The sequence below is a fragment of the Gastrolobium bilobum genome, unplaced genomic scaffold, assembly GCF_033153095.1.
Source record: "Gastrolobium bilobum isolate Gb01-03AN ecotype WA unplaced genomic scaffold, APGP_CSIRO_Gbil_v1 utg12305, whole genome shotgun sequence".
In the NCBI taxonomy this organism is placed as follows: Eukaryota; Viridiplantae; Streptophyta; class Magnoliopsida; order Fabales; family Fabaceae; genus Gastrolobium; species Gastrolobium bilobum.
In genome coordinates, this window is record NW_026897743.1 from 140,689 (window position 1) to 153,711 (window position 13,023).

At 29.8% G+C, this 13,023-nt stretch overlaps 1 protein-coding gene across 1 annotated transcript; it reads left to right on the top strand.

Moving 5' to 3' along the window:
• The first annotated feature begins 3,275 nt into the window (after positions 1 to 3,275).
• Positions 3,276 to 10,038, top strand: LOC133309712 (probable sulfate transporter 3.5). Its single transcript, XM_061510510.1, has 12 exons — positions 3,276 to 3,693; positions 4,610 to 4,817; positions 5,032 to 5,203; positions 6,932 to 6,997; positions 7,779 to 7,892; positions 7,991 to 8,107; positions 8,196 to 8,322; positions 8,431 to 8,717; positions 8,841 to 9,028; positions 9,135 to 9,208; positions 9,326 to 9,402; positions 9,503 to 10,038. The coding sequence occupies exons 1-12, from the start codon at positions 3,363 to 3,365 to the stop codon at positions 9,689 to 9,691; spliced, it is 1,950 nt and encodes a 649-aa protein (XP_061366494.1). The 5' UTR covers positions 3,276 to 3,362; the 3' UTR covers positions 9,692 to 10,038.
• The last annotated feature ends 2,985 nt before the right edge of the window (positions 10,039 to 13,023 follow it).

Sequence of the window (13,023 nt, forward strand, 5' to 3'; positions counted from 1 at the left end):
TTAGTTTGAGCATTTTACTTTCGAAAGTGACTTAATTACAGATTGTGATAAGTTTTGTTAAGATTCATGATTCTGTTCGGACATTGAAATTGTGATTTTTGGTTTAGCAACAAAATTTAATATTTTGTGAAGTTGATTCATGGTTTTGTTTGGAAATTAAAAATTAACAGGCTAGGCCAGACCATTTGTTTTTTTATAAACGAGCCAAGTCATGCTAACAGTTAGACTCATACTAGGCTTGGGTCAGGCTAAATTGAAATTTTTTAACATATGGTTGATCTTTTTGGGACAAAGCTTGACCTAGCCTAGCCCACTTTCACCCCTAACTACCACCAATAGAAACGTGTTGATGAGGGGATAATTAACATCACATTTAGGGAGTATTTGGTAGAAAATAAATTTTATTTTATCCGAGAATCACAATTCCTGAAAATATAATAAAAAAGTGAATTTTTCATAAATATTATCAAAAAATTATTTGATAAGCCAAAATATTATCGAGAATATTGGCTTAAGTTTAGTCTATATTTTTTATTTTTCTGGAAAAGTGAGAATACCACCTCTGGATGTTATTTTTGAATGGTATATTGTTTATATTTTACTTACAAAACGGAATCTCGAAAAAATCACATTCCCAAAAAAAAAAATTCAGAAATTTTATACTAAACATAGATAAATTAAATTATCATCCTCACTTTTTTGAAAATTTAAAAATAAACCCTCTGCCAAATATCCTTAAGCTAGTTTGAGACAACCAATTTGTGATTGTATTTTCTTAAAGTAAATTTTAGAAGAAGAAATATTATTTTTATTAAAAAGAAAACCGTGTTCAGTATATATAAAATAAAGATTATATTATTTTACTATTCAAGATATCAGCATCAGATAAATTTTTCCTCTTTAATATTTCAAGCTGCTTTCGCGCCCACCGTGGAAAATTAACTCTATAAGATGAATGAATCTGAATGACTCCCTGCAACTTTCGAGTTGATTAAGTAATGTAAATTTTCAATCTATGATAAAAAAAAATTATATTTATTTTCGAAATATTATTTTCTAATATTAATTTTTATATCAATCTACCTATATTACGTAGATAATTCGGTGATGATTAATTTTTCTCTGTAATTTGTTTCAATAAAAGTTGCTTTGGTCAGATAAAGAAAGTTAATTTTGGATAAATCATACATATTTGATATTTAGTATTAGTTGGAAAATTATTTATAATCAATTATTATTTTCATATACACTCAAAAAAAATTAAGTTTAATCTTTATACACTGTTAATGTAAAAGAATTTTATAATATTATTTAATAATATATTGTCACATCAAATAATGATGTGCCAAAATCGCTGAATAATATAACATATTTTTAAATATCAATATAAAATTATTATTATTATTTTTTTTTTTTTGTAAATATATAAAATTATTTTACATTAACAATATATCCAAATTATTTTTTAAAACTAGCTTTTGAATATATTTCATTTTTTGATCTTGTACATAATTCTCTTTTGATAATTAGTCTCTTACGGTACTCGATCATATTGCCAAATAAACCAACCCTCAATATTTAATCACAAGCAATACTTTTAGCCAAAGTCATCTCACCCAACTTCATCCATTCAAATTTATAATCATACAAATTTAAGTTTTTATTTTTCAAATACTCTAAGTACAGTAAAAATTAAATGACTTAATTTAATTAGAAAATATTAATTGTGCATCAAAGATTCTAAAATAAGTTAATTTAACTTTTGAAAAGTTTTTACATAACCTTATAACTATTAAAAAAAAATCAATTAACGACCAAAAAAATATTTTTCAATAAAATAATTTAATCATTTTAAAAGTGTCATTAATTATCTAATTCACTGATAAATTGAATACTTTGACACTAATAATTCATAAATTAATTTTTTGTATGATAACTCAATTCCTAAAAATTATTATTAATTAAAAGGTGATACAATAAATTTTAGGGAAAATTTCACTTTCACCCTTGTGATTACATCGTGTATCACCAAAATATAACTCATTTTGATTTAAATATGTACCGCTTAACACACTAAATGCAAAAAAAAAAAAAATTTATTATACAAAATGTCAAAATTATTTTTAATAAAATGTCAAAATATCCCTAATTAAAAAAAATACAATAATATTATATACATTCAAATAAATAAAATAAATTAATTTTTTATGATAAAATTACATATAAATTATACATAGATTAGATTAACCTAAAAATTAATTAATTAATTAAAATTAATCGTTGAGAGAGGCATTAAACATAAATGAAATATAAATACAACTATTTTTAATATTTTATAAACCAAACAAAGTAAATAATATAATAATATTATTATTAAATAATAATAATAATATATTACGAAATTACAATAACAACAATAATTTTAAGTTTTAAATATAAAATCTTACGCACGTTGAGATTTCATACTAAATATAATGATCTTAAATATAAATCCTATTCATTAATTTTACTATTTTAACTTACAACATGATAATACTTTTTTTAATTATTTCGCAGACAAACTCTTTCATATGTATTACATTATTCAATTTATTGTTTACATAAAATATTACATGAATATACTACAGAAACAAAATATTATGCAAGATAAAATAATATTTATTTGAAAATTTATTATATAAAATAATTATTTCAAAACCTTAAAAAATTGAATTTAACTTTTTTAATTGATTGAAGAAAGATAAAATAATATTTTTTTAAAAAAATAAACCTTTAATATGTTATTTGAGATTTTTGTAAAACATCTACCCTTTCACAGTTTCATGTAACACCTTTTCCTTTATTAGCAGAAAGAATGAGAAATGTTGTTATATTGTTATATATCATGTTAGTATATATGTTACCCTGATGAACAGGACTTTGCAAAGATTAATTATCGGCTAATAATAGTCCATCCAGATAACCAGCAGCATAGTCTGATCCAAAATCATCTCGAATTCCGCATCAACTAAATTAATCTCCCAGTTACCCATAAGAACAAAACACTAAAGATGGAATATTCAAAAAAAAAAAAAAAAACACTAAAGATGGGTTGAAAGTTGAAACAACTGTTGTAAGACTTAAAATTGAAAACGTATACTTATCCACTATTCTGTCAACCACGTGTGCCAAGTAATTAATTACCTTTTACCCGATATAGTAGCCACTACTAAAGGCCTATATATACACTTTGCAACCACTCGGCCTCACACACCAAACCCCAATATTGAGTTGACACCTTAACTAGTTAATCGCACACCATAATATCCCTGCCCGTTTTTTTTGTTTCTTTCTTTCTTTCTTGTGTTTTGCAGGGACAAGACATGGGTTCCATGGGTAACCACGAGGTTGATGATAAGCATCATAGGGTTAACTTCTCAACCCAAAGAGGGTTTTTAACAAAACTCAAAACTGGGTTGAAAGAAACGTTCTTCCCTGATGATCCCTTCAGGCAATTTAAGAACGAGAAGAAGACATCACGAAGGTTCATCAAAGGGGTGCAATACTTCGTCCCAATCTTCGAGTGGCTACCAAATTACAATTTCCGCCTCTTTTTCTCTGACTTAATCGCTGGCATCACCATCACAAGCCTTGCCATCCCTCAAGGCATTAGCTATGCCAAACTTGCCAACATTCCTCCCCTCATTGGCCTTTGTAAGAAACTAATCACTTTATTATAGTCCAATTTTCTTCTCTTCTTCTTTAATTTCTTTATTCATTCCTTACATCATTTTTTTTCAACTGTTTCGTTGGAAACTCAATTGCTGAATCAATGATTATAGTTCATATATACACTATTTTCGTTGTTGCAAGATCCAATTCAAGTGAACTTTACAAAAAAAAAAAAAAAAATAGGCATATATATATACATGGTACAAGTTATATTACAAACTTTTTTGTTTACAAACTCTTACAAACTACGCTATCTTCTTCTAGGAGAACACTAGTCAGATTATCTTCTCCGGAAGAACATAGTGCAATTTGCAAAAATTTGTATATATGAAAAAAATAATTTTTTTATACTCACATAAAAGGTGGATGGACTCTCTGAGCTGTGAGCAGAGGATAGAGAAACACACGAAATGAATGACATCTATTTTTATAGGAGATAAAATTATCTCAATTTTCAAAAAAAATATTAATCCTATATAATTCTTTTTTCTCATGCTATAGTATAATTCTTTTTTCTACTATAAAATCTTGTATTTAGGGCCCCACTATTTATTAAAAATAAAATAAAAAATTATTACACATAATTCGATATCTCTTTAGTATAGCAGAAAGTATTATCTTATAATATGAGAATTTTTTTCCATATATATATATAATTTGAAAATTAGGATTAATATTTTTTGATCATCACTTTGTTTAATCTCATGGATCAAATTCATTGCATATAATCTATATGGATAGACGGTTACTTCCTTAAACATTGTTCATTGTGATGATGATAAAGACAAACTAGATATTTGATTCTGGGTCCTCTTTTAATGGTGAATGGTTAGCCTTTAACTGAAGAATTAATAATATATATTTTGGTTTGATGTTTGGTGATTGTAATATATATCAGATTCCAGCTTTGTCCCACCTCTTGTGTATGCTGTTTTTGGGAGCTCAAGGCACATGGCAGTGGGAACAATAGCGGCAGCATCATTGCTGATAGGACACACTATATCAACCGTGGCAGACCCAGAAGATGACCCAACGTTGTTTCTTCATTTGATTTTCACAACAACTTTTGTCACAGGTGTTTTCCAAGCTTGTTTGGGTATTTTCAGGTGAGAAAAAGAGGTGATAAGTCGTTTTCCTTAAACCAACACTCTGATGTTGATCATCATCAGTGATTCGGTTTTGGATGTGTTTGGCTTGGCACCTAGAAAATAAGATAAAACAAAAGAAAAAGTAGCTAGCTAATGCAACTCAATTATTTTCATTCTATTTTTGTGGTGAGTGTTGAGAATGAGAAAATCACTTTTTATTTATTTATTGCAGGTTGGGGATATTGGTGGATTTCTTTTCACATGCTACAATCACTGGCTTTATGGGAGGGACAGCAGTAATTCTCATACTCCAACAACTAAAGGGCATATTTGGCATGAAACATTTTTCAACCAAAACAAACGTTGTGGCAGTCATAAAGGCCATCTTCGACAATAAACATGAGGTTAGTATGGAACAAATCACAGCTTTTTTTTTTTTTTTTTTTGGTTTCTTGACTCTTCAAAACAATAACAGATTCACGCACATACAAATAGTCAAATACAATTAAGCGTGTAAATGAGCTGGGTTGGGTCGGGCTTTGGCCTTCTTGGTCCAAGCCTACGTCAAAAAAAATTCAGCATATTTGGTCTACTGACCTATTAAAGGCTTTATTTGTAAGCCAAGCCCGTCCTATTTTTAAAAATAAGAAAGCCTGACATGGCCTACTGGCCTCCCACGGTAGATACTAGCAAAAAATAATAATTGTATAGAGCAAAGAAAGTTCCATTCATGCATGCATTAGTACTTCTCATAAGAAAGAGTCAACATAATATCTCAACTCTAGAATGTATATCATAGAGGAATAGAGTCAAAGAAATGGGAAAAATAAGAAAAATACAATTACTGGATTCTGAAATAAAGTCTACAAGAGAATGTCATTCATCTAAACTAAATATTATTTTATTATTTTATTTTAATAAATTAAGTAGGTCGGGCTTGACAAAATTGGCCTATGGCCTATTTGTTAAAAAACTTTTTTATAAGGCTAAGCCTACTCTACTTTTCTAAAAGACCGGGCCTGGACCGGACTCAATGTAGGCCGGGCCGGGCTAGCCTGGCCCATTGACACCCCTAAATACAATAAATTAATGTTTATTCATGTGTTAAGGAAGTTGGTAATTAATATAAGAGAAATTTTCTGTTAAATAACAAAATATTTAATTAAACATATTTTTAAAGGTTAATTATAAAATAACTCAAAATTTAAAAATTACAAGGATAAAACTTAATCAAAAAAATAAGAAATTTTTTTAATTACAATTAAAACAATATAATATGTTCAAAATACGTCTTAATTTTTTGTTTGATGGACCACAAATATGTTTGAGACCAAATTTCTTCAATCATCCCGTTAAATACTTGGCCCATTCTTAATGGGCGACTTTATGTGCATAAAAAACTTTGTTATATTTATATTTCCAACAAAATACATGAATAAATATTGATCACTAAATATTAAGGGTATTCTGGTACTCTCGAAAAAGACAAATTACCGTAAAACCTCTTTATAAACTGTTGCTTTATTTATTTAATCAAATCTAGCTAGTAACGCTAGGACACGACAAATCATATAGAATATTATAACATGCATGGCTTTTATGCAACTCGAAGACTTGACCAAGTTGTCAGTAATCTCTTTTTCTTTTGCTTTTTTTTTTTTTTCATTTGTTTCATCAAAACAAATGTGAAAGGATTCCCTCTTTTTGCAGTTGCCACAGAAAATAAAATTTTATAGCAGATACAAAAAAATGGAATTCACTTTTTTTTTTTTCAAAAATGCCAAGATCCAATCTGGTAAATATGTATGTGCTGTAAAAGAATTCTTTTTTCAGCAACACGAGAAGTATAATTGCCAATGTTAAAATATATTTACCCTTTTACATATTAACAATGGGTTTTATAATTCTTATGTTGAAGGAGAATTGAAATCTCATATTGTAGAGATAAAAAGTATGTGGGACCCATATGTTAGAAAAAATTATATGTAGGACTCATGTCAGTACGAAAATTGAAGGGTGCGTAGGAAAATTGCAATTCTCATGTTAAATGAGAATTATAAAACCCATTAACAATTGTTCCATATTTTGGAAATAACGTGTATGAGCTTCTTTTTTATTTATTTATTTAACAGATAAGGTGGGAAACCACAGTTCTTGGTGTGGTCTTCATTGTTTTCCTGCAAATTACCCGATACGTGGTGAGTGCTCTTTTCGGCAGTTTATAGTCATTCTCAACTTTCGCTTTTTAATATATTAATTTTGTTAAGAACAAAGAATGGTGGCGTGCGAAGATTTTTTAGTGCACCACTGAAACTAGTGGACCATTAGGATTTTGAAGTCCACAATCTATGAATAAAATAATTGCACGAGTACTAAGAGAAAAGTCAAGTCAATGACATAGAAAATGTACCATTTACGGGGACTATGTTTATAAATTTTTGTAAATTATATTATGTATTATTAGAAGCACATAATGTACTTCCGGAAGTATATAGTATAGTTTGTAAGTGTTTATAAATAAAAAGTTTATAAATATAATACTCTTCATATTTCACCAAGTTATGATATTTTTTAAAAGGGAAGAATCTGTTTACAAACTCTTTTTTTTACAAACTTATAAATTACACTATGTCTGACCGGTAATACTCTACTTAAGAGTATATTATCGGTCAGACATAATGTAGTTTGTAAGAGTTTGCAAATAAAAAATTTGTAAATATGACTTTCCTTTTGTTAAATTAATGGGTTTTTATAAGAGTTATGTTGTAGGAAAAGTGATTGTGTAATGTTATAAAGATTCGTTTTGCGTGCCTTAGTTTTTTTTTTTTTTTTGCTTTAGAAAGTGTGGGCCCTACAAAATATTGTGTGTAAGAAAATTTTTGATGTCATGTGACGTGATAGATGCAAACTCCTAAATTAATACGTGTGTATCAAAGTTATTCTAATGGGTTTCTCTTGATTTTCAAAACAATCTTACAGAGGACTAGGAAACCAAAACTCTTTTGGGTATCAGCTATTGCTCCTATGACGACTGTAGTAGTTGCTGGCGTTTTCACGTACCTCGTCAAGGGCCAAAATCATGGAATTCAAATTGTAAGTTATACATAACTAGTCCTTTTCAGTTAATAGTATCTAACTTGTATATGCCAAAACTCTGTTTTGTTCTTATATATGAACTCTGCTATTTATAGGTGGGTCATCTAGATAAAGGATTAAATCCTTTGTCCATAAAGTATTTCAACTTTGAAAGTGAATATTTACCAGCAGTGTTGAAAGCTGGCATTATCACCGGCATCTTGTCATTGGCTGTAAGGAATTAGAATCTCTATCTATCTATATACATATCCATCATCATAATCAACATTTTGTCAATTAATTTATCTTTTGTATATGTAGGAAGGAATAGCAATTGGAAGAAGCTTTTCTGTTATTGATAATACACCTCATGATGGGAACAAAGAGATGATAGCTTTTGGTCTCATGAACTTATTTGGTTCTTTTACTTCATGTTACTTGACTAGTGGTAAGTTTTTATTCACATAATAAAGTTTGACACAATCTTTTACCTTATTTAAGGAAAAAAATTAAAGTGTTTATGCTAATATATTTGGTCCCTAAATCTAATTTGTAGGACCATTTTCCAAGACGGCTGTGAATTACAATGCAGGGTGTAAAACTGCCATGTCAAACGTAGTAATGGCAATTTTAATGGCGCTCACACTGCAGTTTTTGGCACCATTATTTGGCTACACCCCTCTTGTTGCTCTATCAGCTATTATTATATCTGCCATGATGGGGCTGATTAATTATGAAGAAGTTATTCATCTCTTTAAAGTTGATATGTTTGATTTTATTATTTGCATGGCTGCTTTCTTTGGAGTCACCTTTATAAGCATGGATGTTGGTCTCATGATGTCTGTGAGTACTCAAGTTTTTTCTAATTTCTCTGTTCAGTCATTTGTTTTTTTATTAATAGAATTCAATTTACTTAATTTTGGTAAAAAAACAAAGTGTGACTTAATTATTCTACGTGCAATCAAGGTTGGACTCAGTGTGGTTAGAGCACTCTTATATGTAGCTAGACCTGCCACATGCAAGATTGGAAAGTTATCTGATTTAGGTGTATATCGAGATGTTGAGCAATATACTGCTTCAACATTCCCTGGAGTTCTAATAATAGAACTTGGTTCTCCCGTTTACTTTGCAAATTCTGTGTACATTAAAGAAAGGTATACAATATTTTAGATTCACTTATTAATAGTCACTGACAAATTATATATCCTTGATGCATCCCAATTGAACAATCTAAATTTCTATTTGAAAATCTGCATTTAGGATAATGAGGTATATTCGAAGTGAGCAAGGCTCTAGTGGAGATATTGTTGAGCACATCATACTCGATTTGTCAGGTAAAAGATAGAAAATTCTTTACAATGTTGAGAATTGAAAGAAAAAAAAATTATGGTTGTTATATAATCAAATTAACATGGATATAAAGTTTTCCCTGATTTCTTCTGCTTATACAGGAGTGACATCCATTGATACAACAGCAATTGTGGGATTGTTGGAAACAAATAGAATGTTGGAAAAGAATGGAATTAAGGTACAACATGGATTTTCAAGTCGATGGAGTAGACCCTCCAAGTTTATTTATGGAAATAAATCGATTTAAATGATTTATGTTTGTTTTTCATATTGTGTAGATGTCATTGGTAAACCCAAGGCTGGAGGTTATGGAGAAGCTGATAGCAGCAAAGTTTGTTGACATCATTGGGAAGGAATCATTCTATCTAACATTGGATGATGCAGTGGTGTCAAGTCAATATTCACTTAGTACCTCGAAGACAAATAATGCTGAAGAGACAGTAGTTAAGGAAACTAGCCATGCCTAAAGTACAGCAAACAAAATTAGGTTGTACATTGCTTTCCAATGGCCTGAACAATAACGTTATATATATATGGAATGGAGAAAGTGTTTGCTAATGACTTCTCCTATTCTTAAAAATTACAAACCCCAAGGGATGGCTATAGTAAGCGGTTTGTGAGAGGACTGTTATGATTAAAAAGTCGCTGGTTCAATTTCTAGACGAAGTATTTTGAAGTTAATGATAAAAAATTTCATGTTCTACACCAGGAAGGGAATTAGTCTCATCTTAGAACAAGTTCATGCGGATCAAGCAACTCTCTTAGCATGACATGTTTTAGATTAATTTCCTAAATATCGATATCAATAACAAAAATACAGTGGACCTTTAACAAAAATACAGGTTTTAGATTAATTTAAGGGAAAACATTTTCTCCTTTTAAAAGAGAAAATTTTTCTCTTCCCAAAGACTCATAGCATAAGTAGGTCCCACTTAAATTTTTTTTTTCTCTTCACTATTTTGTAGGCCCCACTTATACTATATGTCTTTGGTAGGAGAAAATGTTTTCCCTTAATTTTAATATATTACCATTGTACCTATATCCACCCAATTAATATACAGCATCTATATAAACATGTTTCTTGAAAAGAGACAAAAAGAAAATTATACTTATGTTTTTGTAATTTCATTTTGAATGGGAGTCGTACCTAATACTTAATGCAACAGTAATACCAAAGATGTCCTCCAAGAAAGGAGAAATGAGCTATCAACAATCTTAATAATAAGTTCTTCTGAGCTTGAGAAGTACAAATCATTACCATCATAACTCATATATTCTTAGATTCTTATTCCCTAATCATGATATATACACGGGTAGAATAAACTTAAATCGATATAAAAACAATAAATTTTACTTTTCAATCTTACTCGTTCATCTCATTTTATATCTAATGATTCTTATAAATCAGTGTAATACTTGCATATATACATAGAGAGAGATTGTGATTTTCACTTTCCACACCAAAAGGGAACCCTTTATTGGTTCAAAAGGCATACCAGAGATGGAAAGGGAATTCAATCAGTTTTTTAAGTGCTAAAGGTCGTGTTGGCTCTACAAAGCATGCAATGGGTGGGATGTTGCATTAAATTATATAGTAGCTTCTCCAAATAAATTTTACATAATAAAAAGTAATACTGCCGGAAAACACAAGCTTGCAGTTCAAATCAAGGTAGTCAATTTAAACATGGGAAAGTAAAAACAACACGCAAGTTGTGCAAGTGAATTAAAAGCAAGACATGGAAGGGTTGAGTTGAAGGAAGAGCAAAACGCTTAGCTCACCGAAGAGTGAAACCAGAAGGTCCTCAATTGTACCAATAAAGACAAGAGAATGAAGCTTAGTGGGTCCATAAATCTCCCACCTCTTCATTATTTGATTCTTGTGGCTGAAGCTTCGATTGATCAAGTGAAGTCAATTAAATTCAAAAAAAAAAAAACTTGGACAGCTTTTGCATAAGTTATGGACATAAAGTTAGTTTACCCAAGTCCAAAATTTGCTTTTGTAAGAATTTGGTCACAATAAGGCTTCTGACACTAGTTTTCGTTTTGGCATACCTATGACTCAAGATATGTTGTGCAGACTAGTCTCATTCCCACTGCTGTTGTGATGATCTTTAAAAGCCTTAAGGGGGGGTTTGTTTCAGGTTTTTGAAGAGGATTACCGGTAATCCTTCTTTGGTAAATGTAATTACCACGTTTGGTAGAAGGAATAAATTACGATTCCCGGATATCCAAGGATTACCGGTAATTTGATTTATAAAGAAAAGTCACTATTCAGATTACCAAAAATAATATGGTAATTCGGAATACCAATCAGAATACCAAGTAAAAGGAAAGCACAATAATAAATTTTAAGACAAAAATACCCCAATACACATAAAAATCTAGACCCAATTTATCAATTACAAAAGTAAAAATAGTTTGGGGTTATTTTTGTAAAATAACCTCATATTCCAAGTCATATTTCGTTCTAAACCAAATATGGAATTAGTAATTTTTACCCAATATTCCCGGTAATATTTTGGCGAACCAAACACCTCTTTCGTAAGATTCCAGGTAAACTCAATTTCTACTGAATTCCCATTAATCATGATTCCCGGTCACCAAAAAATTTCTCTTGTACCAAACACACCCCAAAGGGAATTTTGTTTATGGAAGTACAATAATGGACCACATGAAGTATCACTTAGTTGCGAGGAATGATATGTGTCCGTAAGCTAGAGGGAGGCTTTCTATTATTTAAACGAAGTTCAGTGCGTGATATTATTTTAATATTTTATAAAATTAGTTTTTTTTTTGTTCCATAGAATCATGTCTGGAATATAAATTGGCAGAAATAAGAAAATAAATACACACTCTATCTCTTTAAAACAAATTTGAATCGAAATTATCTCTTTCTAAATATATAAGAATAAGGTTGTCTACATAAAATTATTCTCACCCTTATCCTCATGGAGTTTTAAAAAAAGAATGATTTGTATTCCAAGCATATATTTATGGGTTTCTCATTTTTGCTGTCAATGTAGACGAGACAAATTGCAACAAACATATTTACATTAAAATATGGAATTGCATCTTGAAATAAAAAAAAAATTCTAGAATACAGACCTGAATTCTAGTAAAAATAAATATTCCTGCAAATTTTTTGATCTACGGCAACAACAGACATTTATTTAATAAAAGTTTGATTGTTCATATTCAAATAGGCCGAGAAGTTTTTTTGTCGTTGGAGCCCAAAGCATATACCCCTGCTCCCTAGGCCCTAATCTGTCAAAGTTCACCTTTCAGGTTCGAGCATTAAGGTGTTGTTTATTTATTAGAAAATCAAATAAAACGAACCTGTCTACTGTTTGCACCATGGTATTTAAAATTCTGATTTAAATTTATGTTTTTACAATTTTTTATCCTTATTTAGATTTGAGGTAAAATCTGTTTACACTATTTCGGTTCATTTTCAATTCTTTATGCTTTGTCACTGTACTTCGCTGCGAAAACACACCCTTAAAACGGTTATTCTATCTTTATCACACCTTTAAGTACTGTATTCTCCAAGCTCCAGAGATAGTAGCTCGTTATTTCTCGATTCCTTTCCGTTTGGTTATTGAGAAAATTTAGAAAAGAAAGCACATGCTTCTTCGTGCCGCTTCCACTGTTTTCGCGCTTAAAATTTCAAACGGATTGTGGTTTCAAACTAGGGAATCGATTCTGTTTTTTAAGCTTCTAACCTAGCTTATGTTTGTAATTTTTTACTATTGTTGTTTGATTTTGCTTTTTAATGCTTCGTATTGTTTGTGTTGTTGTT

Coding starts and splice junctions, on each gene's coding strand:
- LOC133309712 (XM_061510510.1), top strand. CDS start 3,363: ATGGGTTCCATGGGTAACCACGAGGTTGATGATAAGCATCATAGGGTT. Junction 4,818..5,031: donor GCTTGTTTGGGTATTTTCAG/GTGAGAAAAAGA, acceptor TATTTATTGCAG/GTTGGGGATATTGGTGGATT. Junction 9,403..9,502: donor TGGAAAAGAATGGAATTAAG/GTACAACATGGA, acceptor CATATTGTGTAG/ATGTCATTGGTAAACCCAAG.